Source organism: Dermochelys coriacea, chromosome 1 (genome assembly GCF_009764565.3).
Source record: "Dermochelys coriacea isolate rDerCor1 chromosome 1, rDerCor1.pri.v4, whole genome shotgun sequence".
In the NCBI taxonomy this organism is placed as follows: domain Eukaryota; kingdom Metazoa; phylum Chordata; order Testudines; family Dermochelyidae; genus Dermochelys; species Dermochelys coriacea.
Genome location: NC_050068.2, coordinates 138,250,463 through 138,277,588, shown reverse-complemented (window position 1 = coordinate 138,277,588; position 27,126 = coordinate 138,250,463). Strand labels below are relative to the sequence as shown.

Below are 27,126 nucleotides of genomic sequence, written 5' to 3'. Positions count from 1 at the left end.
ATGAGCTATTACCAGCAGGAAAATGAGTGGGGGAAGGAGGAAAACCTTTTATGGTGATAATCAAGGTGGGCCATTTCCAGCAGTTAACTAGAACCTCTGAGGAACAGTAGGGGATGGGATGGGGGGTGAGGGGGAGAAATAACATGGGGAAATAGTTTTACTTTGTGTAATGACCCATCCACTCCCAGTCTCTATTCAAGCCTATGTTAATTATATCCAGTTTGCAAATTAATTCCAATTCAGCAGTCTCTCATTGGAGTCCGCTTTTGAAGTTTTTTTGTTGAAGGATAGCCACTCTCAGGTCTGTAATCAAGTGACCGGAGAGATTGAAGTGTTCTCTGACTGGTTTTTGAATGTTATAATTCTTGACGTCTGATTTGTGTCCATTTATTCTTTTATGTAGAGACTGTCCAGTTTGACCAATGTACATGGCAGAGGGGCATTGTTGGCACATGATGGTATATATCACATGTTATTTATGAGCAATGGAAGAGACCTAGCAATTGGGTAACGTACTACTAGCAATTGTTGAGGGGAGGAAGGGGAGTTGAGGATCCAGAAAATCAGTACCATTTTTAAATTTAGGCTTGTGGTGTAAAATGCATAGATGGAGATTGGCATTTAATCAAGTCTACGTCATCTAATACTAGAGAGTTTTTTAAAAGTAAAGCATAGTATTAGTTAAATACTGGATATGCCCTCTATCGGGGCACACTGTCCTATACCAGCAGAAGAAATGAACCTCATAATTTAATAGATCACTTCCACTTTTAAGTACCAGTTATATAGTCTAAAAGAAAAATGTTTCATCTATTCAGGTTAAAATATCCACGCCTTCAAAACCTTAGTACAAAAGAACATTTCAGATAAATATTTACTCACAGCAGTACAGCAGTAATTTCTCTTTATAAATGTTTGTGCTCTTTTTGGTGCTCTTAAAAATGAGAAATCAATAGCACACAGCAGACAAATGCCATGTAACATGCCCCACATAGAAACTAGAATTAAGCCACTAAAATCTTTTTAATTTCTGATGCAAACCCAGATTTTAATCCAAATTCCTGGGAATAATGGCTAGAATGTTAACTGACTATGTAACTCCACAAGCAGCATAAGAATGGTCATACTGGGTCAGAGCAATGGTTCATCTAGCCCTGTCACCAATGCCAGCTGTTTCAGAGGGAATGAACAGAACAGATAAGCATCAAGTGATTAAAAAAAAAATTACAGAGATATTTGTAAGTTTCCAGTAACTCTTTCATGGAAACAAGAAAATCATAATTAAGAAAAATAGTGTCAAATATTCTTCAGGTTTTGAGTTGCACCTTCTTAAGGGAAAAATTACTTTCACGGAAAAATTAAGAAAAAAAAGCCATACTGGTGCTTTGCTGTGTCATAAATTAAGTAAATGTATTTAGTACTACTTCTTTAAATCATTTAACCAGTCATTCCAATGAATCAATAGGCTAACAAAGTTCTGCCGGGAAATGTAATAAGGAGTAAATGTATGTCCAAAGAAAGCTTCAGTAATTTAACTCTTTTCTTGTTCAGGATCAATACATACCCTGGGTTATGCTGTTTAGAAGATGGCCAGTTATTTTCAGTAAAGTAGCAGGATACTATATACTGTATGACCCTATGGGATATACAAGTGCACCTCATACTTTGTACATTCAGAGCACAGGAAGATTATTGTAGACACAGCAGAGTTACACACTGATTAAGACATTCTGTGACACGTTTTTGTCAGTTTTAACAACGTTTTATGATTATTTGTAATTATTTCAGCATTTTTCAGTACACTATTTATGAGGAACTCTAGTTTGCCTTTGCACAGAACCATCAGAATCTCTGCAAAAAAGTTAAAAACATTTAAAAGTGCAGGGCGGCTGCTTTATGATGACTTATATAGAGATAAAACTGTTAGTCTCACTGCATCAGTAAGATGTAACACAAATTTTAGTATCTTAAACTATAGCCTATATCTAGCAAGATCAAAATTACTGCTGTCAAAAATTACTACTGTCAGTAGTGACATTTGAACACAAACTCTTATGGAGCCTGGTTTCAACTGAGCAGATGGCTTGCTGACTATTATGCTGCTTTCCTAGTTCATTTTCACCCACTAGAAGTGCTTCCCAAAGCACTTTGCTCTGCTTGCACCATTAGTTGGCACTGATTAAATAACATTTTTCCACTCATTTTCACTTTCTGATGACATGCCAGTGTCAATTACAAAGTGTACAGCATATGTATATTATTTTTTGGAATACAGAATGCCTGTGTTCTTAAAAATCAGTATATAAAGGTGTTGGAACCTGTTTGACGTATGGCTTGCTCTGAAATTATTGGGAATGCATGTTTTCATGCATGTGGCTTCATTCATAAAAGCAAAACCATTATTTGATACAGGTGGGTTTCTCTCTCACACATACACAGACTCACATGAATCCTTCGTTAGGAAACAATTTTTAATGTGGAGCTCTTCCTTGATTTCCTTCAACTTTTCTCTAAACTCACAGATTTTGTATCGACCTGCTTTTCCTTTTGGCTGAGGACAGATGGATATGGAACTCTCTGGATGCAAATCAATACCAATTAAGCTATTTATTGATTCAAGAGATGCAAGGTATACTAACATTCTGACATACAAGGGTGCTGGCAAGATATCTATTTCCTGGTCCTAGTCACATGATTACAGTCATATGACAGGGAGTCATTCTTCACTGCCTTTAGGGCTACTGTTGTAGAAGGTACTCTACCTTTCTTAGTCATGATTGCAGGATGGTGCCTTCTTCATTGCTTACAGGCTCAGAATCTATTTTCTGATTCTCTGTTTACCAGCATGGTGTACTTCAAGTAACATTTTAAAAAAATTGCTCTATAGGTTATTGGAAGGCTCCAATACTCTTGTCTGAAAATTTGTCATTTAGCTTTGGGTCTCCCACAGCCTAACAGATAATTACGTTTTTTTGTTTGTAAAAATTACCCCATCCCCAACCAAACTATAGCAATGAAAAGCAGAGATAGGAAAATAATTTAAACGGAGTGGAGAAAAGTGAGATGGATGAAAGAAAGAGGAACACAGTAGAACCGTTGCAAGAAATACATTGCAAAATACACACAAAAATAAGGGGTTTGAAAATTACTTATGAAGAGTTTTTCCACAATAAAAAAGAACAACATGAGGAAATCCCAACTGCTCCACAGTTGCCTGGAGACCCCCTGTGAGAATTGCTATAGAAAGACTCAACAAACCGAAACGTTCCATTTCCTATCACTTCCCATTATAAGACCCTGTTTTTAGGTGCTTGTAATTTTGCTATCTTCAAACATTTGCATGGAAATATCCCATGGCGAGCGTCTGCCTCTTGCTTAATTTTTTGAGAACATTTCAGTAAAAACAGTTCAGCCATTTCTTAAAATGAGTTTATGGGGGAAAAAAAAGTGTTTTGCACTTGTTAAACAGCTGCGAGAAAGTTTTAAGAAGGGGTAGTCCCAACATGCTTTGAAAAGGGGTCTTGAAATTTGGAAGGGGGGCTGGACTTACAACAGGAATTTGCCTTTTTACTGCCCCGAGAAAATCTGCACAAATTTGGCCAGGTTATAGGCCCTTGAAAAATCATACCGCGCACATGCTGAGCTTAAGAGTTTAGCAACTAAATTCTCCAAAAAATCCCGTCGGTACCGGCTACGCTCCAGCCTGGATTGAACAGGACTTCACTTTTTCTATGACTGTTCTTCCTAGCTGCCCGGGGCGGGTGAGGGTTTACCGGGCACAAAAACAGAGAGCAGGGTGACGGTCCCATCTGTGCTCTCAGTGCTCCCCACGTTGCTACCCAGAAGGAAGACGCCACCTGACTATAAGGCAGAGGGTGCGAGAAGGGGCAAAGGAAGTTGTGGGGGAGGGGAAGAGGGGGTGGTCCGGTGGGACAGAAGGGGCAGGCAGGGATAACGGGGTAAGTCAGATCTGCAACCACTTGCGATTGCGCTAAAACAAAAAATAATAATAATAATAATAATAATAATAATAATAATTACGCTGAAAGGAAGTCAAGGTGGTAAATCAAGTTACTCCTCAAAGGCGAAGCAAGACCAGCATTAAAGCAGCCCGGGGGTGGCGAGGGCAGCAGCTCCCGTCTGATCCTCCCCCACCCCCCACTGGAGGGGCCAACGCCTCCTGTCCCCTCTGAATTCCCCTCCCCCTCCCTCTCCCTCTTCCCCTGGGGGGCGGGGAGCGGCACCTCCTGGCCGGTTACTCCCGGCGGCTGGGGCTGGGGATTTTGGCCCTGTTTAACTCACCTCCGCCAAATCCCACACTGGTGGGGGCGGCCTGTTCCCAGCCCCCGCCCCCGCCCCCGCCCCGGGGCTCGGAGCCGCCTCACGCCATAAAGCTGGAGGGCGCCCCGCGGCCAGCCCCTCAAGGCAGGAAGCCACCGCCCACCCCCATGCGCCCCCTCCCTCAAAGCCCCCCTCTGCCGCTCGGGCCAATGACGCCGCTGGCGACGAGCAGCCCCGAGGACCAATAGCAACAGTCAGGTTGGTCGGGGCCGGCCAATAGGGTGGGGGATTGTGGGCGTGGCTTGGCCGGCTCCGCAAAGAACGTTTGGGTCGGGCCGTTGCGAACGATGGGGGAACGTTTCCTGCGCGCGCGCGGGCGGCCGGGGGGGGGGGGAGCAGCTCGGCACTTACCCTCCGCGGACATGGCGCCGGCGGGCGCTGTGGGGGATGTCCCGGGCGGGCGGGAGGCGAGCCGGGCTCCGCGCAGGCAGGTGTGGCCGGAATGTGGCGTTGGAAACGGAAGCGGCTTCGCCGACGTGAGCAACAAACTGTTTTGAATCCGCGCGGCTGCGCAGTGGGGACGGGGGCGCGTCCGGCAAACGGCGTCCCGCCCGGGAGCGGCCCCTGGTCCCAGGCACTCCCCAGAGCCCCGCAGGTGGGGAGGGGCAGCATCTCCCGTCCTGATTAGCCCCACGTACGGGTAGCGCGCTTGCGGGGAGACCGGCCCTGACTCCCCCCCCCCCCCACCACCCGCACACAGGCGAGGGGGAGGGGCGGTGGCTGTTCCCCTGGGGTGCGGGAGTCTAGTCAGACAGTCCCAGCCAGGGTGCAGCGTCTCTGTCCTGATCCGGGCCGGAGCGTCGGGGCAGGGAAATGGGGGGGAGCACGTGACTCCCTGCGCCCCCGGGCTAAAGAAAAGGGTGAGAGCAAGTGCTGTAGGCCATTGTACTCCCTAATCTATTTTTGTATGTAACCAAGGGGCTTGTAAGAAGAACAGGAGGACGTGCGGCACCTTAGAGACGAACACATTTATTTGAGCATAAGCTTTCGTGAGCTACAGCTCATGTGTTCGCCATGGCAAGCTGGGCCGCAGCGCTGGGCCACGATTCCTGGATTCTGCAGCAGGGCTTCTCAACGTTTTTCTTTCTGAGCACCCCCCCCCCCCCAGCTCCCCACTATAAACGCTCCACGGCCAACTTGTGCCACGACAACTGGTGGTCTGCATATAAAAGCCAGGGCTGGCATTAGCGGGTAGCAAGCCGGGCAATTGCCTGGGACCCCGTGCCACAGGGAGCCCCGCAAAGCTAAGTTGCCCAGGCTTCGGCTTCAGCCCCAGGCAGCCCTGCTTGGCGGACCCTCTGAAACCTGCTTGCGGGCCCCAGAACCCTGGTGAGATTTTCGGCTTGCCATCTTTCTAAGCCCACAAAATGGAAAGCCCTTGCCCTACCCCTTCTCTAAGGCCCGACCCCTGCTCACTCCAATCCCTCCCCAACTCTGTTGCTCACTCTCCCCCACCCTCGCGCACTTGCTCATTTTCACTGGTCTGGGGAAGGGGGTTGCGGAAGGAGACAGGGAGCAGGGGGGGTTGGATGGGGGTGGGGTCCCCGTGGGTGGTTGGGGCAGGAGGTCCTGGGAGGGGGCGGTTAGGGGATAAGGAGCAGGGCGGGTTGGATGGGTCAGGAGTTCTGAGGGGGGCAGTCGGGGCAGGGGCCAGGCTGTTTTCAGAGGCACAGCCTTCCCTACCCAGCCCGCAATACCGTTTCGCAAGCCCGATGTGGCCCTCGGGCCAAAAAGTTTGCCCACCCCTGAACTAAATAGTCCCAATCTTTTCACTCTCTCCTCTCTTTCCCACCGTGGTCAACATAACAAAGCATTGCCGTGTTGCCCGCATTTTTGTGCAACACTGAGATATTATTTTTATAATTTTTTCACCAACCTAGCTAACTATCCATCAGGATTCTTGAGTTTAAGAACCATTTATAAAGTATGATCTTTTATAACCCCAGATTTTCTAATATAAAGAAGGAAAAGGGTAACTAGATTAAGTAGATTTTAGTAGCTCACCACTTCCTTTTTGGTGGCATAATTTCTGTCTGTTGAATTTAGACTTACACGGTAATATGCCATTATCTCCAAGTCCTCATTTTTGGACCAAACATTACATTCTTACTCTTGTGTCAAATATGAAAGGAATTTTGAGACAGGCAAGAACTAGTTGTAAGAACTTTATGTGACTCTTGAAATGTCTAATTGTACTCTGGTTATAGAGGAGGTCTTTTCTCACTTAGTCAGTTATTTTGTTATGTTGTTAAATAGTGAAATTGCCATAATGAGAACCTTTGAAAACCCATTGCAACTCTTGAGGTGCGATGTGTGGCTTTTTGATGGTGTTTTGTTTTTTGATTTGTTTTGGGAAGTGTCTCCCTCACTTCTCAAATAAACAGTGTGGATTACCTGTTTTTTTTTAATCAGTTCATATTTTTGGTTCATTTTCAGATAGACGTTCTTAAGCTTATCACAGGCCATTTGTAAGTGGATCGCTTTCTCACCTAAAGATTTAGCATGCGCCAGGAAGATATCATCCAGGTGTAATAGGATCAGAGAGGCACAACATTGCAGTAGCCTGCTCCTGAGCAACTTGAAGAGTATAAATGCAGCCTTCTCTCTGTCTTTTAGATCTATTTCTATCTGTTACCAGACCATAGGAAAAGCCAGTTGGGAAAACCAAACTGCTGTAGCATCAAACTAATTATCTGTTTGTGGCTGAGGATAAGAATTATATAAAATACTAATTTTTTTTCTATAATGCTCACAGTAAACAGTGCTGCCACCTTTTCTTCATCATCACTATGGAATAGGCTGAAGTGGGTAACCCTGCCCTGGCACTGGCACTGCAGCTGTGATGCAGCAGCATAGAATGTTGCCCTGGGGAGAGGCAGCCAATCAGAGGGCAGCTTGGGCTGGTGGGGGGGAGCAGGAAAGGGGGATTCAGAATCTTCTCAAAGGGGGCAGTGGGAAAAAGCTGTTAGAGAAGAAGGAAGAGAAGCTAGATGCTGAGCTAGTGGATGAACCGGAGCTGGGATAGGAGGTGAGGAGATGAGAGCAGCAGAATAAAAGTAGGGGACTTAGAAGTGAGAAGGGGGAAAGAAGATAAATAGGAAAGGTTTCAGGTCAGGAAAAGCAGAAAAAAATAGGGTATGTGAGCAGGCACTATCACAGAAGGAAAATATAGGGAAATAAAATCTGCAGACCTAGCAGAGAGAGAGAGAGTATGAAGAGGGGAAAAAAACAAAAGGAAATATAATTGGTGAAAAAGGGAATTGATTAAAGCTGTTAGATGAAAACAGATCCTGAAAACAGTAAATGAGAAGCCTATGAAGGACCTAAATTATATGAACATATTATTGTCTACACTGGCATTTTTGTCGGTTTAATTTATGTAGCTTAGAAAGGTGTTTTTTCACATCCCTGAGCAACATAAGTTATACCAACAAAAGTTTCAGAGTAGCAGCCGTGTTAGTCTGTATTCGCAAAAAGAAAAGGAGTACCGGTGGCACCTTAGAGACTAACAAATTTATTAGAGCATAAGCTTTCGTGAGCTACAGCTCACTTCATCGGATGCATCCGATGAAGTGAGCTGTAGCTCACGAAAGCTTATGCTCTAATAAATTTGTTAGTCTCTAAGGTGCCACCGGTACTCCTTTTCTTTTTACCAACAAAAGTGCTAGTGTAGACATAGCCTTAGTTTCCATTATCCATTCCTGATCATGAATAGCTTCTAAAGCCTTTTCTGTCTTTGAAATTGATAAGCATCTACACTAAATTAACATATAGGGCCTAATCCATCTCTCATCGATTTTGGTGGGCTTTGGCTCATGTCCTGAGAGAGCACACTTAAGTTATCTCAACTTTTTTTTTTTTAAATTTAAAGAGAGGGGAAGAGGGACAGATAAAGGAATGGGATAAAATTGGGTTCCATTTGAGGGTCCAAGATTACCAAATGGTCATAAGGCCAATAATTTTTTTGTAGCCCTTAATTGAGAGACCATCTAAGAAGCTCACCTACTGATGATCTAGCCAGGGTATGTCTTTAAAGTTATTTAAACAAAAATAGGGAAACTATAAAGAAACAGTGCCACTTAATGTTAAATATAAACGCTTCAAATAGTGACAAATAACTCTAATAGTGCTGTACCAACTTTTTGTTTTATACCCTAATAAACTAAGCTACTCAAGTATTTATTGCTATACATGGCATCACCCCTACATTTCCTCAAATGCTCTCCGTGGTTATGGGCATTTTTTTTTTTGGTGCAACTGGCTTGTCTGTTTTTCAGCATCAGAAGTTTGTAATAGAATTTAAAAGTTGAGCCAATTGAAAGATATTCAAAATTGGCAAGTTAATAACCTGGCCAAACCACAATTTCTACCACACGCTATCTGCATAATTCTCTTTCTCAATAAAACTTCAGTTTTGATTTCCATAACTCCCATGCTTGCTGCTTATTCTATAGGCTGATAACATAGGTAAGCAGGCTAATGTTCCCCTGTTCAGAATAAAATCAAAGAATTGCAAGAACATTAATAGAAAGCGAGGCTTCTTTGTTTGTGCAAAAGTAATTCTTTTAAATTGCAAATGTTAAAAAAGTGTAATTTTAGTACTTTAATTTAGCACCTTCCAACCAAACAGAGAAATTTTTCATACCAGATGTACAAAATAGTCTGACTATCTTACCAGTTATTCAGGGGGTGAAGTTAATGCAGCTGCTATAGGCAGCTCTCCAACACCACTTTCTACAAGCCATTACCCTCTGATCCCACTGAGAGTTACCAAAAGAAACTACAGCATTTGCTCAAGAAACTCCCTGAAAAAGCACAAGAACAAATCCGAACAGACACACCCCTAGAACCCCGACCTGGGGTATTCTATCTGCTACCCAAGATCCATAAACCTGGAAATCCTGGACGCCCCATCATCTCAGGCATTGGCACCCTGACAGCAGGATTGTCTGGCTATGTAGACTCCCTCCTCAGGCCCTATGTTACCAGCACTCCCAGCTATCTTCGAGACACCACTGACTTTCTGAGGAAACTACAGTCCATTGGTGATCTTCCTAAAAACACCATCCTAGCCACTATGGATGTAGAAGCCCTCTACACCAACATTCCACACAAAGATGGACTACAAGCCGTCAGGAACAGTATCCCCGATACTGTCACGGCTAACCTGGTGGCTGAACTTTGTGACTTTGTCCTCACCCATAACTATTTCACATTTGGGGACAATCTATACCTTCAAATGAGCGGCACTGCGATGGGAACCCGCATGGCCCCACAGTATGCCAACATTTTTATGGCTGACTTAGAACAACGCTTCCTCAGCTCTCATCCGCTAATGCCCCTACTCTACTTGCGCTACATTGATGACCTCTTCGTCATCTGGACCCATAGGAAAGAAGCCCTTGAGGAATTCCACCAGGATTTCAACAATTTCCATCCCACCATCAACCTCAGCCTGGACCAGTCCACACAAGAGATCCACTTCCTGGACACTACGGTGCTAATAAGCGATGGTCACATAAACACCACCCTATATCGGAAACCTACTGACCGCTATTCCTACCTACATGCCTCTAGCTTTCATCCAGATCATACCACTTGATCCATTGTCTACAGCCAAGCGCTACGATATAACCGCATTTGCTCCAACCCCTTAGACAGAGCAAACACCTACAAGATCTCTATCATGCATTCCTACAACTACAATACCCACCTGCTGAAGTGAAGAAACAGATTGACAGAGCCAGAAGAGTACCCAGAAGTCACCTACTACAGGACAGGCCCAACAAAGAAAAAAACAGAACGCCACTAGCCATCACCTTCAGCCCCCAACTAAAACCTCTCCAGCGCATCATCAAGGATCTACAACCTATCCTGAAGGACGACCCATCACTCTCACAGATCTTGGGAGACCGGCCAGTCCTTGCTTACAGACAGCCCCCCAATCTGAAGCAAATACTCACCAGCAACCACACACCACACAACAGAACCACTAACCCAGGAACCTATCCTTGCAACAAAGCCCGTTGCCAACTCTGTCCACATATCTATTCAGAGGATACCATCATAGGGCCTAATCACAACAGCCACACTATCAGAGGCTCATTCACCTGCGCATCTACCAATGTGATATATGCCATCATGTGCCAGCAATGCCCCTCTGCCATGTACATTGGCCAAACTGGACAGTCTCTACGTAAAAGAATGAATGGACACAAATCAGACGTCAAGAATTATAACATTCAAAAACCAGTTGGAGAACACTTCAATCTCTCTGGTCACTCGATTACAGACCTAAGAGTGGCTATCCTTCAACAAAAAAGCTTCAAAAATAGACTCCAACGAGAGACTGCTGAATTGGAATTAATTTGCAAACTGGATACAATTAACTTAGGCTTGAATAGAGACTGGGAATGGATGAGTCATTACACAAAGTAAAACTATTTCCCCATGTTATTTCTCCCCCACTCCCCACTGTTCCTCAGATATTCTTGTTAACTGCTGGAATTAGCCTACCTTGCTTGTCACCATGAAAGGTTTTCCTCCTTTCCCCCCCCCTGCTGCTGCTGATGGCTCATCTTAAGTGATCACTCTCCTTACAGTGTGTATGATAAAACTATTGTTTCATGTTCTCTGTGTGTGTATATAAATCTCCCCTCTGTTTTTTCCACCAAATGCATCCGATGAAGTGAGCTGTAGCTCACGAAAGCTTATGCTCTAATAAATTTGTTAGTCTCTAAGGTGCCACAAGTACTCCTTTTCTTTTTGCGAATACAGACTAACACGGCTGCTACTCTGAAACCTGTGGGGGGACCGTGTCAAAAGCTTTGCTAAAGTCAAGGAACAACACATCCACTGCTTTCCCCTCATCCACAGAGCCAGTTATCTGTGGTCCCCCCACAGTATTCTTGCCAGCAAGTTAAAGAAGTATGGGCTGGATGAATGGACTATAAGATGAATAGAAAGTTGGCTAGATTGTCAGGCTCAACGGGTAGTGATCAATGGCTCCATGTCTAGTTGGCAGCTGACATCAAGTGGAGTGCCCAAAGGGTCGGTCCTGGGGCCAGTTTTGTTCAATATCTTCATAAATGATCTGGAGGATGGTGTGGATTGCATCCTCAGCAAGTTTGCAGATGACACTAAACTGGGAGGAGAGATAGATACACTGGAGGGTAGGGATAGGAGACAGAGGGCCCTAGACAAATTAGAGGATTGGGTCAAAAGAAATCTGATGAGGTTCAACAAGGACAAGTGCAGAGTCCAGAGCACTTAGGACAGAAGAATCCCATGGGCTGTATAAGTAGCGGCATTGCCACCAGATCGAGGGATGTGATCGTTCCCCTCTATTCGACATTGGTGAGGCCTCATCTGGAGTACTGTGTCCAGTTTTGGGCCCCACACTACAAGAAGGATGTGGAAAAATTGGAAAACGTCCAGCGGAGGGCAACAAAAATGATTAGGGGACTGGAACACATGACTTATGAGGAGAGGCTGAGGGAACTGGGATTGTTTAGTCTGCGGAAGAGAAGAATGAGGGGGGATTTGATAGCTGCTTTCAACTACCTGAATGGGGGTTCCAAAGAGGATGGATCTAGACTGTTTTCAGTGGTAGCAGATGACAGAACAAGGAGTAATGGTCTCAAGTTGCAGTGGCGGAGGTTTAGGTTGGATATTAGGAAAAACTTTTTCACTAGGAGTGTGGTGAAACACTGGAATGGGTTACCTAGGGAGATGGTGGAATCTCCTTCCTTAGAAGTTTTTAAGAGCAGGTTTGACAAAGCCCTGGCTGGGATGATTTAGTTGGGGATTGGGTCCTGCTTTGAGCAGAGGGTTGAACTAGATAACCTCCTGAGGTCCCTTCCAACCCTAATATTCTATGACCGCCTCACCTTTCTTGGCAGAAATCAAATAATCTGTAAATTGAATTGTGACTAGTTTATTCTGTGTGCCATGATTAAAGCACAGCCCAATGGCAGGCAAATTTGGTGCACTGGTGTTCTTACATTTTACTCCTGGGGGAATTCTGTGCCAAAAAATAAAAAATTGTGGCATAATATTTTAAAATTCTGCAGATTTTTTGTCAAAATAACACTGCATAATCACACCACTTTGAAATAAATTACCAAAATAATTGGAAGTACCTGTCAGCAAGTATGTCTGTAACAATACAGAAACAAAAAAATTCCCCCATGACTAGAGACTTAAAGAAACTCGTACAACAACCCAGTTCCTGCTTCTCTGCCCTCTCCCTCCTAGAGCCCAACCAGGGCTCCCCCGCAGCCAATACACCTGAACCCCTATCCCCCTCAGAGTCCAGTCTCAGGCCCCCCAGCCCAAAAACCCACCCTCTCCCCCCCCCAGCCCAGACGCACACCCCCTGAGCTCAGGGATCCAGGAGGAGAAACGGCCTGATGGTGTCCCAGGCATGCACAGAGTTTCCTGTGCACCACTCTCTCCTTCCCTCAGGGCATGCGGGGAACTGCAGCTGCCAAGAACCATCTCGCTCTCTCTCCCTCCCATGACAGTATCTTCTATGGGTGAGCTGTCCTGGGTCCACCGGCCCCTAGTGGCGGTCAACAGCACTGCAGCCCATTTATCTGGGGGGTAAGGAAATTCTCAATTTCTGCAAAATTCTGCATTGCGCAGTGGCACAGAATTCCCTCAGGAGTAATGTATGCAACCATCTGACTTGTCTACATGTCTATTAAAACAACTCAGAGTCAAGAAGGGTCTAGCCAGAACAGCACGAGGCAAGTAATTTTGGGGAAAAAAGAAGACCGCATCCTTTGGAAAAGCACAGGTATGATTTTGATCCATTTCCAGGACAGCCTAACTGGATGTTCTGGGAACGGATGAAAAGCAGATTCTGTATCTGCTTTTGCAGACTGAGCTTTTTCCACAACTCTTATTCATTTATATTTCTTGGTTGAGAGAAGCATGTTACACTAACAGCAGCAAATGATCTACATAATCATTAACTGGTTCACCATCTGAATAAAACAAATGTTATGTAAACTAAATCCCAGGTGGAGACTCCTTCAAGACCACACCCATAAAGGAAATCTTCATTCACTTGACTGGAATTTTAAATAAACCTGCTGCATTCCCTAATGCTAATTTTTTCCACATGCTCTAGGCATCATAGCTGCAGATTTCAGTTCTTCTGCCATACATATCTTTTTTCTTTTAAGTACCCATGCAGAGTATTACAAAGCCCTTCACAAATGGTTAGGCCAAAAATTCTTCTCTTGATACATTTGAGAAAGGTTAATCATTTCCACATCTTCTTCCACTATGTTTTTTTAAGTGCAAGGATTGTCATTGTGAGCAGTCCTGCATTAAATAGAGGGAGAGGGACCTTATGTCCACCCCAAATTATGAATCCATATAAAGGTCTGATCACAACTTCCCCCACCATCATCACTGTACTTAAAATGGCAGCAAAACCTACATTTTTAATTTTATTTTTAAATGTTCTGCCTTTTGACCACCACCTGCATTTCCAAGTGACATTCAGTCCTGGGGCTTGGTTACACCTTGGATTTTCATTGTTACAGTTTGTTTTATTCTTGTTTAGTTTTGTTCTTTTTTTACGGATACAGACTAACACGGCTGCTAGTCTGAAACCAGTTTGTTTTAGGTCTTCCAACCACAGATAAGCAAGCAATCTTGCCATCGTTATTTTGTCTCCCCAAGCAATAAACTTACAGCAAATCCAGAAGTCTTTATAGTTAGGCAAAACTCCCATTAACAATTCTATTAAAGTCAATGGCAATTGGATTTTGTCCTCTGAACTACAAATTAGAATTCAAGGAAAAAGAATAAGAATAGACTGTATGAAATGTGTAATGTACATAGAAACTTACTTTTGCAAACTGCCACATTTGCAGACTATTGATTAGAAATAACATTTCATTGGAGGACAATGGTTTAATTGCAGTCACGTTTATTTGCAGTTCTATACACGCTTTCTAGGTAATCAAACTTTTGACACATTTTTTGAGGGTTCACAATGAAACTGTCACTGTTTTACTAAAAATAAATACAAGACTTAAAGTGTTGCACAGCTCTAAAATATACAAAGGCTTGGATTTAATGTAAACTTTGAAAACATTTACAAAAGAAACCATCTTTGCAACAATTTAAAAAGTTCATATTTACAAATATTACAAAAATACAAAATGGATGCAAGTCCATAAACCATTGTCTTTTCTGCCAGCATGAACTGGTGCTAGTACCAAAATAGTTACACTGTAACCTTCTTAATTTTTTTTAATCTTAGTCATAACCTACAGTATTTCTCTAAATCTGCCACCATTGCAGCAAATGCACTCAATCACTGACCTTTGGCAAAAGCAAACATTTGCTTTATTTGCTACAACTATTCCATGTCCTCTATGCTGCCACAAAAGAAAAAAAGAAAAAAACGTTATTTTTCAGACACAGAAACAGCTGCATAAGTTTCAAGATATGTGTTGTTATTTTCTAAAGCTTGTCTTGAGTGCCTTAAAGATAAATACCTCACTAAAGGGGTTTCCTTTAAAAATTTTCTGGCTCCCAAACTTGTTATGATTTTGAATTCTTTTTTTTTTTCTTGGAGGATTTACAATCCAGCTTTATTTGGGTTTAAATCTGTTAAATAGAAAATAGAAAACTTTGTCATAGATTTTAGATTAAACAAAATAAGTAAAACTATATTTGATGTGATAGTTCTGTGAGCAATACATACAGAGGGTATATTAACGCCTCATAATTCAAGTCAAAATGTTTATCTTTATATATATATATATATATATATATATTTAATTTCATACATGTTTAATTTCATACTGGTACCATATACTATATGGTACCAGTATGAAATTAAATGCCTAGTTTGTTAATAAAAGGTGATATCAATTTATCAAAGTCAACTCAGCTGTTTTCTACTTAAACTTTAGAATGATTTTAAAGCACATATAACATCTTTAAGGATATTATAAAAGGGCTGCTGATATACATTCTAAGGTAAATGACCCAAGATGACTGAAGAAGACTGTTCTGTCTGACTCATCAATTTCATTTACTCATGCTCTCCAAAAAAAGTATTTTGAGATATGCTAAACATGCCCGGTAAAAAACATACTAATTCATTTATTTCACCTGCACTTAGACTCAGGTTTCTTAACTAGCCTGTTAACACAGGCAATGAGACTTATTTCCAAAACCTTGACCCACTTATCTTTCTTTAAACACCTCCAGGTTTTTCTGATGTTTTAAACTCTTTTGCCGATTTAATTCCCACCCCCAACACACACATTCACATGCACACACTGACCATAATCCACGTACTGTATGCGATCACACTGCACAGAAGGACAGTAGGAAACCCTGAATTATATTTTTTGTGGTGTACACGAGATAAAATAGGATATATTCCAATGGGAAATAACATTCAAATTTTTTTAAGTCATTCTAGTTTATTCAGTCATTCCAAAATCATTCCAATTTTAAATAGAACCTTCCTCTTCAAAACATTATTTGCCTTCTTTTAAAACTCTCTGCCCTACGCATTGTATAACTAAAATCTAAACCAATAAAACCCCTTTCACACATCCCACTTCCCTATCATCGTTTACTTATGCTTGAAGCCAAATTTATTTGATTTCTTTAGTATCAAAGTACCTTTCTGTCATCCTACTCGCTCTGTCCTACTGCATGCCACATTCTTTCTTAAAAGCTGTCCTCTGCATTAAACCATCCCATGTTCAAAAGCGTATTCTACTGTCTGTAAGCAATACCAACTGCTTACATTTTGAAAAATAGGACCTGTTTCTCCTCTTGGCTTAAGCAGTGCTACACCGTTGGAAAACTGGTGTAACAAAAGGGAATCAGGCCTATCATTTTAAACATTGGTTTTATTTTGTTTAAAAATTAAAGGTATAAAACAACTTCTGGCTTGAGCTCACAGCTACATTTTCTTTCAGTTTTAAGACAAGAAAATTCAAGTAACTTCAAGTAATTCAGCTTTTGTTTCCCTGCCTTCAGTTTATCAAAGCATTTGCTCTGACTCATCTCCTTTCCCTCCCCCATTTCATTCCCCCACCCTGTTAAGCATTTCTGGTAAACACAGACAAAACTTAAGCTGTATGTGGCTGGCATAATGAACCAGAGCATTCCTCATTTAATAATGAATATAAATAATGTGTACACACACACCTATTTCCCAGCTACATTTTTTTCAGTGTCATTTCTGTAAATATTTAGGTAGCATGAATCTCATCAGCACAAAGAGAAAGCTTCACTGAAAACTCATTGCAAATATTTACTGATAAAACGGTGTTTGTTGCATGCTTATAATTTATTTGTTTCCTTTAAGAACCAGAAACTAATCATGTTTAAAGATTATAGTTCTCAGGTTATGACTCGGTTATGTGTCCCAATAGCCTAATAAGAATATGAAAATAAGTACTATTTCCTCATATCTATTCTCTCTAATGCAATCCATGTCAGAATAAAGGGCTAAGGGACACTGTCAAATGTGACTGCTTGGGGCTTTGCATTAGAAATGATTTTGTTCTGTTAAAGCATGCTTTCCATCCCTACCAATTACCACATTGAAACTCACAGCTGCACTTTGCAACTACCTTGTTTTGAGCTAAATTTTGAAAGACAAATGGTTACTTTAAAATTAATTAGCTCTTAATTAGCCTTAATATTTCATTAATTAACATTGAGATTTTCTTTCATACAGTTAGAATTCAGATTGAGGCTTTTTGATCACACTGAAAGTGGTATTGGTGGACATGTAAATATGATGTTTGATATAAAAATGGTATTCACAGAATACAGTTAGTACATTTTACTACTTTTGTCTTCTATAAACAAAGTTGTTATGCAGTAAACTATTTGCCACGTGTCCACTTTTTTCTGATAATTCTATTACAGATTATTATCAAAATATGGTATTTACATATGTTTTGTTAATTTTTTCTAAATTTTGTTTCAGTTCATTTTAGTGTAGAAAAATACCAATCCGTAAGCACAATTTCATTTTTTCCCTAGGGAAGCACTACAGTGAGAGGTTTTGTTCCTAAATGGGCAACTTAAAAAAAAAAAGTTATTTTTAATTCTATGAAAATGGATGATTTTGAAATCTACAGTGACAACAGGAATGAGAGTAGGATAAATGAAACTAAAGGTAAACAGAAGAGACATAGTATATATTTCTACTTTTTAGAAAATGTAATCATTCGCTACAGCTCTAAATTTTTGTTTTCCCAGCATCTTATAAACACAAACACTTTTAAGCATTGATATTGCCCTGCAATTGTTTTGACTGCTACAGAGTTGGCCTGTTATATTCACATCCTTTTATAACCCCAGTAATTTCAGAGTTTACAAGTTTCACAGTCAACCGTGTGGCTCTCTGGAGCATAGGCAACCTATGTTGAACTCTGAGAAGATCGGTCGTCATGAGGGCTGCCATCTGAATTCTCAGTTTCTCCTTCTGATATAGCTTGCATTGGCGTATTGTACAGCCTACACCGTACGCTGTAACGGCTGCTGCTGGCTGCAGGAGGTGCCCGTGAGCGCCCTACTCTTGAAGATGCAGACATAGAAAAGCTCTTGGAGGAGAAACCTTCTGCATTAACTCTAGGGAGCAAGGAGACAGGGGGGATAATGTGTCAGGAGTTGATGATGCCTGGGGACTCTCATCAGTGTTTTGAGGAGAATCCATAATTAGCTCACTGGGAAATTTGGGCAAAATAGGGCTCTTTAGTATCTCGGTCGCTGACATCCTATAGCTAGAATCAGATCGACTGCCCTTTTTAAGGAGCAGTAGCTTAAATTCCTCGTTAGATGTGTTGGACTTTTTGGCATTCCTGTAAATAAGACCAGGAGACCTCTGATTGCTTGCTGGGGCTCCCACATTGCTGGCAGGTGGCACGCTGCTGGCAGGTGACGTGCTGCTGGCCCCAGATGAAGCTCTCAATCTGTTTCTTACAGAAAGATCTCCAGAATCTTTTCTCCCAAGTACTTTCCTTTTTGATCTGATAAAAAACAAAAGGCACATATGTTTGTATGTTATTCACATGAAATAATATATAGCATTGCTACAGCACTTTACAACTTCACAGAACTAGACACCAATTAACTAATGAATCCTCACAATACCCCACCAAGTAATGTAGGTTAATAATAATGAAAAACTTTAAATGGCATGTCAGAATTGTATGTACATTAGGCACTAGTTACAGAGTAGCTCCTGTCCCACTCAACTCTGCGGGCCCAGTCTATACAATTCATCTACGGTAGGACTTATGCAGGCTTGGGAAAAGGATGGACTAATGCAACAAAGGTGACATTCTTTCTACTTTTGGTTCCCATTCTCCAGCAAGAGCCACCAGATCGGATTCCCCTCTACTTACAGAAGAGGTGGCGGCAATTGGCCCTATATTTGAATACTGAGATATGTGTCTTCTTAGGTTTAATTATTATAAATTGTAACCTGTTTTAATCCATTGTAGTTGATATTAGAAAACTCCAGTTGTACTTAAGTCGTGATGGAAAATTTTAATTAGATACCAAAAAAAATCTAATTCTGGAGCGCTGGCTGGCTTCTCTTGGGTTTCAATGTCATGGCCAGCTCATAAGAACAGAGCCAGTCGGCAGAATGAAGAGATGATTGTGGGTATTTTGCTCAGGAGATACACATGTTAACAACAACAATAATGAATGGCATCAATTGTATTTGTAAATTGTTCTACTCATTCTATAAAGATATTCAAGCTGTTGACCAGCAATACAATACAATATTATAATAAAGAAATCTTTAAAAGTCCCCTTTAAAAAATTTAACAAAATAAATAAAGGTGGGCTACAGCACAGAGAGAAAGGAGCAGGTGAAAGATTCCAAATAAAGGGCCAACAATTGTCATGCAGTTGTCATCCCAGCATACAGTTTTTCTGGAAGTTTGGTAAAAATCAGAGTTTACGATTATGATTTTTTGAAAAAGCTATAGTTTACTTTGAAAATAATTCCACGTCTTTTTAGCTCATCATATGAAGAGCAATATTTATAAATATAAATTGATGTTCTTTTGACAAGCTACTAGGCTGAGTTAGATATGTGGAGTAAGAGACCCAGGGAAATGTGACAAGGCAGGATTTCAGGAGAGAAATCAGAGAAAGGAAAGAAGGACTAGGAAGGACAAGGACTGGGTGTGAGGGCTCTGGGGGGCATACAGATGGGTAGTATGAAGCCATGTCTCAGAGTTGGGGTGCTGTAGAGGAGGAGTCAGGCAGAACACTGATGGGATGGAAGGGGGAATGAAATAGGTTTGAATAGTATAAAGGGCACGAAATAGGAAAGAAGAGAAAAGGCAAGGATGGTGCAGGGAACCAGGGAAGGCATATATGATGATAAGGACAGGTACAGAGAAAAGCAGAGTGCTTAAAAGTTTTTTTTATGGCATAAAAGTCGCATCATATCCTCCATTTCCTCCACTGTCCACTACCCTGTATCCCAAGCTGAAGTAATTCCCACTATCAAACACACACCTCCTATGGACTTCCTAACATCTGGAGGAGGGGAACCCTACTTTGGTGGAGCTTATAAACTCTGCTGAAGTAGAGCTACTCTCCTGTAGCCCTTATATACCAACTCAATTGAAGATCTTGGCTTTCATTAAATAAACAGGAAATTTATAATGAAACCACTGTTAAAAACAGTTGAGATTGAAGGTATGTTTTAATGGAACCCAGCTAGCACCCAATAATGAGATTGTACTTCCTTTACAAAAATACAGTGCCACTTCAAAAATCCAACTTTCTAAAAGTCTGGTAATGCACAATTAAGGGGATGCAGCCAGTCTCCCACTGAACATAATTCTTCAACACTCCCTATGATACCAATAAAGCAAAACATGATTAAATCCATCCTTAGTCAGCAAAGCACTTGATGGGTGTTGGTAGACTGGCATCCCTACAGGGGCAGAGGTTTGTGGTTTGTTGTATGTGTTGTATGCTGGTTCTAGTGGTGAGGTATGCATCTTGGTGGAGGAGTAAAAGGTATGTCATGTAGATGCCTTAACTTTTCATGTCCTTGCTTTTGTCATTTTGTGTAAGGTATGTTATATAGAAAGTTACCTTAACCCACACACTACTTCGTGTTTTTTAGATTCCCAGTTTTTTAGATTAAGAAAGGATCTCCAACCCAGCAATGACTACTTTGTGAAAATGCCCATCTGGCGCAGGAGTTACTTCTGCTCCTTAACTGGCTGAACAGTTTGACAAAGAACAGGATCTTCAACACGGGTAGCTGTTGCTTTCACGAAGACAAGGAACCCCCTGAGCACACTGAACAATTTCACAAAAAACAAGGCCCTCAATACAGTAGCTGTTTCTTTGTCAAAAACACTTTTCTTTGTGGCATTGTTTAGTTAGGTCAGGAGCTTCACTAATGAAGACTATAGTTTTATGAAGACCAGCTTCATTCCTGAACTGACCGAACAGTTTCACAGAATTCTTTTCTATGACAAATCAACAGCTACTACTTCACAGAAGATTCTGGTTGCCATAAACAACGGTCTCCTTCAGTTCACCACAACTTAAACCAACAGTTATGACAAGAAGTCCTAGCAATTTTTTTTGTTAATTAACAAAATAATTATATAACCTTAGAGGCTTCACGAAACACATTTTTTACTTTCTACCCTTCGCAGTTTTTAAGTTAGAGTGACCCCAAACCTCATGAGATTCAGAATGTGAATTCTGGACAGATTGATTTCTAATAGATTAGAATTCAGAATCTAATAAGCTGATTTTCTTGAAACTGCTCAGAAAGTTCAATTTTTAATCAGCGATTATGTGCTAAAAATTTAGAGCAAATACACTGTGGTTTTCATATAAAACAAAGAGCTTGAATCCTGCTGTAAGTGTAAAACAGCACAATCTTAACTATGGTAGCATAATGGAACTTCCATAATACTCTTACTGTCAGTGGAAATAGAACTCAGAATCTTCAGCACCAAAACTCTCTACCATGAACCAAAGGAGTATCTCCATTAGCTAATAAGAGTAGTAGGCTCTTATTGTGGTCCAGCTAGTAAATGAGAACGACTCACTTAGCCAGTGTGAATGTATTCCCTTCTTGGACATTGTTAGTTGATGCTTAGCTGCAGATTTTAGGAGAAGATTGTATTCTGTATTCATATGGATTCCAGTAACAGTAATGCTAGATCACCTGTGAATGACTGCAAATAGATCCTCTGTAGTGCGAGGTTTGTTTGGAGACACAAAAACATCTTCTGCTTCAGTCTGGGAATCTTCACTCAATGGTGAAATTATGGAATCATCACTTGGAGAAGATTCTTAAGTAAGAAAAGAAGCAATGTCAGATGCTTGCCACATTTTACAATAGGATGCTAATGCAATTCACAAGCTCAATTAATAATGGTATTGTCTATGCAATAATATGCACTTTAAATCTAGTCTAAATATTGTACTCATCTGTCAAAGTAATGTTTCTTGGTATAAATGGTTTAGTACTCTTTTCTTAACTGAAATGAAGTAACAGGAGAATGCAAAATATATATTCTTGTAAGAATGTTTAAAATAAAGTCAGCCAGATACTCAGCTGACATAAATCAGGATAGCTCCATTAAAATCAGTGGAGTTATGAAGAGTCTCTCAACCTGAGAATCCAATATTTTTATTGGTCACTAAAAATCATCTCTATATAATCACTTTTATTTTATAGAATTAGTTAATTATAAAACTGACCTTTCAGTGAAGCATCATCTGCACTCCCCTGTATCTCCTCTGCCCTGCTGTCATCAGAGGCACTTTTGGTTGGAATACCTGATGCAACATCATTTTCCTGCTCAGAACCTTTTTCATTAAGTGAATTTACAGGTGATATCTCTGATTCATAGCTGATATTCCCAGGCACTTTGTCATCACGGTGGCTTATATCAAACTGATGCTTAGGCTGATTACTAATGTCTGCTCCCCGAGCTGGTGTATCAGACTGGAATGTGGTTTCATCCACAGGTTTAGATTCCAATTTTTGTTCACAGACTGCAGGTAATTCTTGCTTAATCTGCACAGGATCAAGGCTCCCTTCCTGTTCTGTTTCATGATAAGTTATCTTAACTTCATAATCACTTGTAAAGACAGCTAAATCTTTTTGAAACCCTTCTGCAGAAGTGTTACAGATTTGTGTGTTCTCTGGTAAAGGCTCACCAACTGGGTGCATTTGGTCTTTCACGGTTTTTGCTTCTAAAATACCCACATTTGCTAAGGTTACAGTTTCTTGATCACAATTATTCTGTACACTGATAGATGAATCTTTTTCTAAATGCAGTTTATCAGGGCCTGTCTCCACTGGAGAAGAATCAATATAGGACATTATGGCATCTTCAGTAGAGTACTGACGTGATATTGATTTCTTAGCTACAACTGGCGTCATTTTGCCTGGAGAAATGGCAGTCACCATTAATGTGGTTTCTTGTATGCAGAGAAGGTCTATATTATCATCTTTTTGTTTCACTTCTTCAGGCTTATTAATTGATTTAAGGTGAATAGATTTTAGAACTGAAGGTGTAATAGCAAGGGCTGGTGGAGGATTAGGGTTCAGTGCTTCTCCTACCATATTCTGTTTGTTGTGATTAAAAGCATGCAACTGGTTTCTGTGTGTAAATGGTTTATTCAAGACATTATGAAGAGCACTTAGGTCAAGATGAGTAGGAGGTATAATTGGAAGTTCTAGATCTTTGTTTAGAGAAACAATGCCATCTTTAGAAGAAGGCTGTTGCAATGAGGACTTCCTTTCTGGTACTTTTGGCTTTCTTTTACTACCCCCTGGAGATAAGGGCCCAGAGAAGAAAGCTGTCGGGAAAGAGGATGTTGGTGTTTCAGACTGACTGGAGTAACCGCTAGAGGGTGATGCTAAACCAGCCAACTTTTCTGGGGAAGCCAGCTTAAACTCATTATCAACAGAAGGGAGGGATGGAGTGGTGGCTCTCGATCCGGACTGTGATGTTTGTGATTCAGAACTTTCTGGCGACTTTATGCATTCTATGACTGTAGTACCCGTAGCAGTGCTTGAATTGGATAAAGATCTATAAGGATCATTAGATTTCAAGTCATTTAGAAGCCAGAGATCTGCATAGTGAGATTGTTCAGCACCTTCATCTTTAAATGATGGAATTTCCATGGTGTCAAACTGAATGTTCTTTAATTCACTATCATTCTGATTAATCCAGGAGCGTTCCTGTTTGCTTGGCAGATTAGAGTTTTCCACTCTAGAAGGTGTATTTGAAAACTCAAGTGGCAGCTTCATTTCCCTGGAAGTGTGAGGCACATGCTGCCCACTGTTATCTTTGGTTTCTTTTTTCTCAGGAAGTTCTGTGCTGCTATCAGATTTCCTCAAGATGAACTGCGTTTTGGTGGGGCTGGCTTTGCCTTTGGTTTCTTGAAAGAGATGCTCTGTCTCCCTGCCTCCTGTGGTTTACGTAATCCTGCCAGGCACAATCAGTGAGACTGGAAGCAACATCTGCATTCCGGCCACTCTCAGAGCCTGTGGCTGCATAGTTACAAATATAACTTTTATTACCTTTGAGACCACAGTCAAAGTGCATGGAGGTATAATATCCTTCAGTGTCACAGAAAAGGTGTGAGCTAGTGTCTGCTTTGTCAGATGGGGTCTTTTCTAGAAAGCTATCGTAAGTGGCCATACTCGTAAAACTTGGGCATCCTAGGCTGTCGTCCTTTGGGCGTTCAGGGCTGAAATCTTGATGACAGGATGCATCGTGATGATGATGCAAGTAATTCCATTCACTATCGCTTGTGTTGCTGTTATTGGGGTCATCAAGTAAATCTGCTACAGTGGAGGTGAAGGAGCTTGCCCTGTGACCTCGAACCTTATCGATGTGATCACTGTACTGCTCTGTTATAAAGACACTAGAATCTTCATTGGCATTAGGAGCAGTGTTCAGTGACAATTCTGAGTCACAATGTGAAGAGCCAGTCAGCGGAGGAGAAGCAGCAGGAGGAATGGTTTCCGATGTCTGTGAGGGACATGTTGAGCTACTTCCACTCCAGTTCCCACTCGAGGATTGATGGTCATCTTTCTGGTCCATGTGACTGCTAAGAAGGACTCCTGCTGTGGAGATAGAGTGAATGGGGCTCCCAAAGGTGTCAGAGTTTGATGAAATCTCACAGCTTCCAGAATCTGCCATCCTTGACAACCTCGACCTCCCTCTCCATTTACATTATGTTCTGGGCTGTGAAGGTGCTGAGAACAAGTTAAACCTATGGGCTGGTGTTTTGTGACCCCTGGTTATTGATGGCATTGTTACCCTTTCTCGGATTCTTTCTTGGCTTGCCAAAAGTCTTCTGCTTCCTACACTGAAGTTTTGGCATCGGCATCTTGATCAGCTTCCCTGGCTCTAGCACCTTCACGAGGGAAGACTCCGTGATCGGATACGGTTGCTCACTGTTGTCAGTGAACATTGCGTCACTGTTGTCTGTCAACACCAAAATGTTGCCGGTGAATGTGACAAGGAGGCTACAACACTTTGACCTCTCTGAGCTCGGATTCTTCTTCTGGATGGAGCAGCAATGAGAATTTCTTCAGTCTGGCACTCAGAGTCTCTGGTACCTCTCCTGTTGATTGTACTGAGAAGTCTGGATTTGCATGCACAATCACATTACGTTCTCTCGCTACTGGTGATTCATCAGAATCTAGGATACATGTAAAATTGTGTGAGATACATTTTACATTTGCTGACTACAATGACCCGCAGAGTAACCCAAGAAACATATTTGTTGTAGACGTTTTCTTGCTGAGTATTGTACCAAATGTAACTTTACTATAAAAAGCATATAAGGCAGACCTTATCCCGGTAAGATGGGAAATTCTCCTATTCCTGCAATGTGATCTTGGTTCTCCTATTCCTGCAATGTGATCTTGCGCTGAGCTGATCTTGCTGTGACAAGATAAATATTCACTTTTTAGTTTGTGTCACTGTATTTCAACTAAATAAAGGCTGTTTTAATGAGCTGTTGCCTTATAGAAAACTTTGTAATCATTTTTATTTAAACAAATCTATTTTGATTGTATATGTATGAATTTCCTTTATCTTATCTTTACTATCGAGGGCATTTGCATAATAACAGGATCCTTGTTTCATACGCTCTAGTTGCTAATTCCCTCATATCAACACATTCCTGGTTGGCTTCAGGAATAGATGTATGCTTAGGAAATAAAGATCCTGGATCTAATGTAGATCTCGCACCCATTTACACTAGAGCTGACTTACAAAGAGTTACTTCTGATTTACACTGATAAGAGATCAGAGTTCGGCCTCCTGATTTCATCCTCCGTAATAAAGAATGAATGGGAATTGAAATAGGAAAAATAGATAAGCATAATGTTGACAAAGTTTCCAGAAAAGCACTTGCAGATTGTCTAATGCAAATATTCAATTGGTTATATATGTAAGTTGTTCTAAATGTAAGTTGTTCTGGGTGCTGTGACAGCTCATCATCTTGCAGGATAAGATCTGTCACTTCTTTAGCTTAAGATCTTGCACAGAAAAAACTTTCACTGAATCTAGTTACTTTTTATGCACATACTTATGGTTATAGAACAAAAATAAACTGAAAAAAAAATTAAGTAACTGATTACATTTAAACAATACGGGTTGAACCATGTATATCTATATCACTCGATAAGGCCTGTGGTATGTCAAGGCCATATTGAGTAATATAGCTTTTGCTTACTGTATTAAAGAAAAAAAAACCAAAACACCACATTTCTGCACTCCACAACCATAAAAGTGGAAATGTTCCTTGGAAAGCATGTTTGGAGGCAGGCTACTACCTCAGATCCCTGCGATTTAAGTTCAGTTAGAAGGGCTATCTATTGAAGATTTTATTTATACTACACCTATTTCTTGTTGTACTCTTCTGGGGATGCAGAGATGGTTTTCCTCCTTCTCAACTTTCGTCTTCGCTGTAGTACAGATTGTTGAATGAACAAGAGAGCAGCGTATACTAGCCTCTCTGTCAAACCAACTCCTGCAACCCATAAATAGGTCTCATTAGCCTTTAGAATGGTAAACAATGTCAATGGCTGGAACACAGTGGAGGGTATTGAGCTTGGATTAAGCCTAGTGAATAATATAATGGAGCCCTTATGCAGCTCTTATGTAAAATTATATTACGGATATCACACTGTTCTTCTAACTCCGGCTCCCTCTCAGCAGCCTGCACTGCCAAAAGAAACAGAAGGAGAAAAAATAAAGTAAACAAATAAGAAAAGGAAAACAGTTAGAGAATTCTCCATGGCAGGCATCTTTATCACCTAACTTATTTGTTTACCATGGAGACAATGACATCAACACCTCTGCAAAGAATGGGAGCAGCCAAAATGATAACCTGAATCTGGTCAGCTATATTCTGGACTCCATTTAAACAAACTAATTACTAAGTAACTACTATATAAAAAAACTGATTCATAAACTATTTTGCCATAGATTGGTAAGTCTGAGGAGACCGAGGTGCGAAAGAACAGGTGAATAAAGTATTTTATATCCACATACAATTTAGAGAACATTGTGCTTAACTGCTATATAGGTGTCAACATTTAAATAAATGTGTACTAAAGTTCAGTTTCTAAATCCACATTTAGACACCTTCAGAACTGGAATGATTACCCGCAGCCTCCCATAGAAGTCAATGGTGGCTGCTGGGTGACAAGCACTTTGAAACTAGCACATACTTAAGTGTCTAAAT

At 41.2% G+C, this 27,126-nt stretch overlaps 2 protein-coding genes across 20 annotated transcripts in view; both read right to left on the bottom strand.

The window, feature by feature from the left end:
* BEND2 (BEN domain containing 2) overlaps nucleotides 1-5,156 on the bottom strand; it is a 38,772-nt gene extending 33,616 nt beyond the window's left edge. For 6 of the 19 annotated variants that reach the window (XR_006277661.1, XR_006277657.1, XR_006277665.1 and 3 more), the window contains exon 1: nucleotides 3,150-3,267. Coding sequence is in view for 10 of the 19 variants with exons in the window: in XM_043504369.1 (XP_043360304.1) it covers nucleotides 3,150-3,186 (37 nt within the window). In the remaining 9 variants the exon portion in view is untranslated. Of the gene's footprint in view, nucleotides 1-3,149; nucleotides 3,269-4,692 lie in introns of those variants that run through there. The other 13 variants (XR_006277666.1, XR_006277667.1, XM_043504372.1 and 10 more) reach the window with 8 other exon arrangements.
* Nucleotides 5,157-14,270: 9,114 nt separating this feature from the next.
* Nucleotides 14,271-27,126, bottom strand: part of NHS (NHS actin remodeling regulator) — a 334,288-nt gene continuing 321,432 nt past the window's right edge. Inside the window, 15 exon segments of the mRNA XM_038393569.2 lie at nucleotides 14,271-17,983; nucleotides 17,986-18,374; nucleotides 21,569-21,695; nucleotides 22,108-23,760; nucleotides 23,763-23,825; nucleotides 23,828-24,592; nucleotides 24,595-24,793; nucleotides 24,795-24,830; nucleotides 24,832-24,878; nucleotides 24,881-25,006; nucleotides 25,009-25,071; nucleotides 26,279-26,308; nucleotides 26,311-26,359; nucleotides 26,361-26,409; nucleotides 26,567-26,603. Of these exon segments, the coding sequence (XP_038249497.1) occupies nucleotides 17,766-17,983; nucleotides 17,986-18,374; nucleotides 21,569-21,695; nucleotides 22,108-23,760; nucleotides 23,763-23,825; nucleotides 23,828-24,592; nucleotides 24,595-24,793; nucleotides 24,795-24,830; nucleotides 24,832-24,878; nucleotides 24,881-25,006; nucleotides 25,009-25,071; nucleotides 26,279-26,308; nucleotides 26,311-26,359; nucleotides 26,361-26,409; nucleotides 26,567-26,603 (3,851 nt within the window). The 3' untranslated portion in view covers nucleotides 14,271-17,765.